Source organism: Anas acuta, chromosome 2 (genome assembly GCF_963932015.1).
Source record: "Anas acuta chromosome 2, bAnaAcu1.1, whole genome shotgun sequence".
In the NCBI taxonomy this organism is placed as follows: domain Eukaryota; kingdom Metazoa; phylum Chordata; class Aves; order Anseriformes; family Anatidae; genus Anas; species Anas acuta.
Genome location: NC_088980.1, coordinates 123,066,904 through 123,073,061, shown reverse-complemented (window position 1 = coordinate 123,073,061; position 6,158 = coordinate 123,066,904). Strand labels below are relative to the sequence as shown.

Below are 6,158 nucleotides of genomic sequence, written 5' to 3'. Positions count from 1 at the left end.
AGGAAGGAAGGAAGGAAGGAAGGAAGGAAGGAAGGAAGGAAGGAAGGAAGGAAAGAAAGAAAGAAAGAAAGAAAGAAAGAAAGAAAGAAAGAAAGAAAGAAAGAAAGAAAGAAAGAAAGAAAGAAAGAAAGAAAGAAAGAAAGAAAGAAAGAAAGAAAGAAAGAAAGAGAAAAGTTTGTATCATCTTAGGGCAGTCCCTCTTCCCCTTCACACTCCAGGCCCAAGGCTCTTGGCAGCGCACACGAAATCCCACCTTTTCCCTCTGCGGGTCCCGACGGACCCTCTCCAGCACCCCACGATTAGGCTCTCTCTGCCCCCTTACCACACTCAGCCCTTTGCCCGGCGGCCAAACTCACCCCCGCACACCCACCTACCCCCCTCCGCCTCCCGAGGGGGCTGTGGCGAGGCACCTGCAGCGGCGGCACCCCCAGACCGAGGGTGGGGACTCCCAGACCCAGGAGAGGACACCCCCAGGCCGAGGGGAGGACACCCCCAGCCCAGCCCTCCCGGCGCCGTCCTCCCCCCTCTCCCCGCTGCCTTCTCCCCCCCGCGCCCCCCGCTCCGCTCCTCCCCGGCCCCCGCCTCCGCTCCGCTCCGCGCCGGCTTTGTGTGCGCGGTGGCCGCCACCCGGGCAGGGTCCCGGGTCGCAAGTCCCGGTCCCGGTCCTGGTCCCGGTCCTGGTCCCACTCCCGGCCCCTCATCATGCCGCCCCGCCGGCTCCCCGCCGCCCTCCTGCCCCTCCTTTGTCTGCTCTGCCTCCAGGCTGCGCTGCCGCTCCGCGCCCACCGCGGCCGCTACGCCGGGTAAGTGCCCCCGCAGCCCCCGCCGAGGGCCAGGACGGGCTCGGGCTCCAGGATTCAATATTCCCTCCTGCAGCCGCCTCCCAGCGGCGTGCTCCGGAGCCAGAGCGCTGGGAAGGATGCTTGCGCTGAAGAGAGGCGAGGGAAAAAGTTTTGGTGCCCTGCTAGGAGCTGCCACCGCGTAGGGGAAGGGGGGGAAATAAGTGTAGGGCTTTCACTGTGGAATGAATGAAGGTTTGGGTTTTCCTTGGGGGAACGTGGCTTAATGCAACTTGAAACTGTTTTTTATTTTTTCTTTAAATCTGTGTGTGGTTACAATGCATAAAAAGCCCAGGCAGGGAGGGAACCTGATTAACCTGGCTGTAAGTGAGTGAAGGGTTCCATGTGTATTTCAAACGAGACTTTTTTCTTCATTTAAAGTCCAAGTTTGTGTTAGAAAGATTGAAAAGTAGTAGACTAGAAAGTCGTAGTAAACTGTAAACCATAATATCACTGCTCGGCTTAGTCACCACACTGTGTCTGCCTGAACTAGAGAGTTTCTTTTTAACAAGTATTTAATGAAATTGTGTCTGCAAGAGATTAATGATGAAGATGAAAATAAAGACAGCTGAACATAGGACCACTGCCAACCAATGGTATCTTTCAACATACGACATAAAATTCATTCAAACTGACCTGCAAATTCCTCAGGACATGCACACATCACTGTGGAAGTAGGAGCTGTATAATCCTTTTTATTTTGTTAAAGTAACCAAGCCAGGCATATAAATTACACTACTAAAATGAAGTTTAAAGGAAAAAAAAAAAAAAAAAAGGTAATGTGATAGGAAGCTATTCACCTTGGGTCACTATTACTGATAGGAAGTAGTAAAACAATTGACAGCTGTTTCATCATCTCTGTTTGGTTCCTCGGGTCCCAGTTGCTATCTCACTGCGAAACCAAACCAGGCACCAGTCAGGAGCCTGCCTGGAGGCAATGGGAAGGTACAGGACAGAAAACCAAACTCCTCTTTAAAGCCAGGGTTCTGTCATAAGTCCCGTGCAACAACACCATTCTACCTGAAACCCAATGTGCAGTCATGGTCTCAGTAAGACATGATTTTTTTATCTTCAGGATTGTACTCAATTTGTTTGCAGATGACATTGAGATGAAAAACAAGTTCCCAGTGCCGGATCATAACTTTTTCTGAATATTAGTTACACGCCTTATCTGTTGCTGGATGCCTGAGATGTCAGAACATGCATTTTAATATCCTCTAGGTTTAAATAAGATTGTCTATCTATAGTCCTGTCAATTAAAATGGGAAAAAAAAATGCCTGCAGGTTCAAGTATTGTACCTCTGCTAATTCATGTGGTTCACCGATTTTTCAATTCAATTCTTGAATGTTAATTTATTTATTTTTTAATCTTTTTCTTTTTTAAGCATTTGATGTGCCCTGGGTGGCATGTGAAAACCCACAAAAACTCTTCCCTGTTGATCCTTGCCCTAGAAGCTTCTGCAGAGTGTCTAGCCCAGAAAAAAAAAAAAAAAAAAGAGACTTCTTGTCAACTTCCAGAATCTGGGCAAGCACAACAAAAGTCACTACTCAGAAAAAAAGACTAGCATTCATTACAAAAACTCTTGGTCAATAGGCAATTGTAGCAGTGGGGTGAGATACATTTACGGGTCTTGCTGAAAATGTGGTCCCATTTGTAGCACAGACCAGAATATGTAACATGTGTGCAACACAAACTTGAAAAACAACCTGATATTTTTCCCACTCTGCTAATCTTTTCCATTACTACCATCCTGGCATTATTCGTGCCAATAAAAGATGAAGAAAAATCAGCTTGTAGCAGGTTGAGGGTTTCTTTAGAACTACAAATATGTCTTGTCCTTTCGAAGCTTCTGCCACCAGCTCAAGGTCCTGGGCAGAATCATTTAATTTCCTCTGCGTGTGCAATTGATTGGGAACAGTTGAGCTGGTGTTGCCTTCACTACTGAGCCTGGTTATCACCCAGAGGAAAAATTATTTGTTAGGTCTTTTTTGAGGAGGGCAGTCAGGAGGTGAATATAGTTTTCTAATGTTCAGCATTAAAAGGCGCGTCCCAACCATTTGGATTCTTTCTGGGCTAAGAATTTTGTGTCAGTCCTAGTCACCTCTGTTGTGTCACAAGCTGTACCATGTAAGGGGAAGGCATAAATATAATTAGGGCAAAGGGATGAAAGAAAAAAAAAAAAAAAAAAAAAAAAAGCAACAGAATGCATTTCTCGTAAATTTAGACCAGCACTAGGAGGCACAGAACAATTGCAGTTCTTTAGCTAAGGACTCTGACCTAATATGATTAATTGGTATCCCACATGTTTCTCCAAACTAACTCCTCCAAACTGTGTTCAGAGCAGGCGGGGTATGCCACAGGGACACATCTTTAAGCAAATAGATTCCAGATACCTTTGGGAAGTCAACAAGTAGTTTGAAAGTCTCAGCAAAGAATGGCAAGTAAGGCAGCACCTCTCATGCCCACTGAGTACATGCAAAGACTTAGGCAGTATTTGCCTTCTGCTGCCTCACATAACAAGCAAGAGTCCAACCTACCCTTGTGCTCTTGTAGCTGCAGGAGCTCAAGGAGGAGCTTAAGGAGCTTGGAGCTGCCACCTTCCCCTCTCAAAGACTCTGAAAATCAGCTACCTCACATCAAACTCAGTACTATATTCCCCTACCCACAGTTTTTCTGCTCCCATTTGCATGCTCATTCCAAAAGTTCCAGTGGAGATAGGCGAGGTGGGAACACATCAGGGTTTGGAGAGTTGCTATGGTGCATTCATGAGGATTTTCCAGGAGGCCATTACCAGAGGTTCATACAGGGGCAACAAGAATGATCAAATGGATGGAAAAGTTTAAGTGCCAGAAATAACTGAGTAAGCTAGGACACTTTTGCTTCCAGTAGAAACAATTTAGGCAATGACAAATATCTACAAGCTTTGAGGCACAGGGGGGTGGTGGATAGAGATCAGTGGTTCACTGTTTCCTCCCACAGGAATTGAGAGGCGTAAGATGAATCCAGTATGACCTAGGTTGAAAAGAAGTTTCTTCACCCCACTGGTGTGAGACCTGTGGAACTCTGCTGAAGGATGTGAAAGGTTTACCGGTGTCTAAGGGAGCTTGACAGATCCATGGAAGGGAAATCCTCTGAGAGTTACTAGTTATACCTTTGAAATGACATCCAGCCCAGGAAATCACTGAGGTGAAAGTAAGTGTACAGTGGAAAAGTACTTAGTGGTAATATACAATTTTGCCTTATTGCACTTCTCTTTTGACAGTTGTGAAAAGTAGGTTATTGGTGCAGATGGATTTATTTTATTTTATTTTATTTTATTTTATTTTATTTTATTTTATTTTATTTTATTTTATTTTATTTTATTTTATTTTATTTTATTTTATTTTATTCTGTAACCAAATGCAACAGCCTTCCAGCTCTATGATGAAAGAGGTGGCTTCCCATAAACAGGTCAAGATTTCTTAGGGGGAAAATCACCTCTCTCATTTGTTCTTTAAAAATCACTAATAGGATTCTTTTACTTCAGCTCATCTCCCATCACCTGAAAGATGGTGGCTGGGCATGTACCTTTTGTTTTGTTTTGTTTTGTTTGCTTGCTTGCTGGAGGTTTTGGGAGTCCTTTTGAACATTGCATTGAGAAATACACTCCTCCAAAAAGTTATGGCTTATGTGGGTTGCAGTACAGCAGATATTTGCCAGCTCTTTGCATCAAGTAAAGGCTACAATGCATTCTTATGCTATTGCACTTGGGGTGCATAAGAAACAGAAAACAGGAAAGAAATGTTCCATAATCCAAGACGTAGTATGCTGTAACTACTGGGGTATGATATCCCATAAACTGCATAAACCAACTGGTCATGTAGATAAGCGCAGACATCAAATCTGAGAACATTCAGCAAATTTCAAATATTTTAATGCTTGTTAACATCCCAACATACCAAAGCTAAGTGCCTCTGATCCCATAGTACCTTATACACAATACCTAGGAAATGTTCTGTCTCATGGAAAAAACACATGGGATTGTGATAAAAACTGGTTGCTGAGGGAATTGAGAAGTGGGAAGGAACTCCTGTGCTATTCCCCTCTGAAGATTTTTTTCCAAATGTTTTAACCAGGGACGAAAAGATCTGTTTTGCTGAGTAAAAAATGTTCTTTCTCTCTTTTACTCAGGTCTCCTTTCCCACCCCCAAGTTAAGGTAAAATGTCATATACACAACTGGCAAAAAAAGCGTTTGGAAAGAATACCACCAGCATTAGGCTGAAGTCATAATTGTTCAGATGAAAACCACACTTACTGCTTCTCTGGATGGTTTCAGGGAGCTTCTGAAAGGTGAAGAGCAATGAGCTCTATGGCATCATGCACACGCAATTTTAGTATTCTTTCTTTAAATTAATAATTCTGTAATAGAAACACCAGTGATTCCTAGAAAGAGCACAGATCTGTGAAATCCATGACGACTCTGGCACCTCTATACCCATTCTGGTCTCAAGACCACAACTCTAATTTTTATGCTTTCTCATCACCTGATACTCTCCCAGCACAACATCATTTATGTTCTCCTAAAGGGAAAAAAAAATACTGCCAAGTTTTGATTCCTTTTCTCCTCTTAAGCCCAGGCATGTTAAATTCACCTTTTATAGCCTCTCTATCCTCCTTATTATAAATGAGAAATATGAAGTGTTTCAGTTGCTCTTTCTTTCCCTTTTTTACTTTTTTTTTTTTCCAATAATTAGAACAACAGTGCACATCCACATTACACAGGCAAAGTGAAGGCTCCCAGCTCGTTATGACTTTGTTTATGACTGATCTCCAGGTTCATGTCACCATGCAAGCCTGACCTCATACGTGTCCAGATCAGGACCTTGTTGGATGATGTTGTGGTTCCTGTCTGTCTTCTGCATATGGAAGAGAGGAGAAGAAAACTTGAGGGTAGGGGAAGGTATAAAGAATCAGGACATGGGCAAAAAAAGAGATAAAGAATGAGAACATGGGCAAAACTTTCAGCCACACTTAGAAGCTCTGAACCTTTCCTAGGTCCCCTACTTTATATGAAACTTCTGGTCTTCCAGTAAAAATGATTCTTTGTGAAGTACAAGCCCTCAGTTTCCTCATTTTTAAAAGTATATATGTTACAAACAGGAATGTCGTATATTATTAAATAAAATTCATGTCTGAGCTTTGTTTTGAGTCCAACAGTTATGTTCTGAAAAAAACAGCATACATTTAAGATGTACTTAGACAAAGATGCTTATAAAAACAGAATTTAGAATCATAGAATCATAGAATATCCTGAGTTGGAAGGGACCTTTAAGGATCA

At 43.1% G+C, this 6,158-nt stretch overlaps 1 protein-coding gene across 1 annotated transcript in view; it reads left to right on the top strand.

Annotated features, from left to right (window-relative positions):
- Nucleotides 1-538: 538 nt before the first annotated feature.
- The window catches only part of CPA6 (carboxypeptidase A6), an 83,686-nt gene continuing 78,066 nt past the window's right edge, over nt 539-6,158 (top strand). The window contains exon 1 of the mRNA XM_068672021.1: nt 539-803. Coding sequence (XP_068528122.1) covers nt 703-803 — 101 coding nt within the window. The 5' untranslated portion in view covers nt 539-702. The remainder of the gene's footprint in view (nt 804-6,158) is intronic.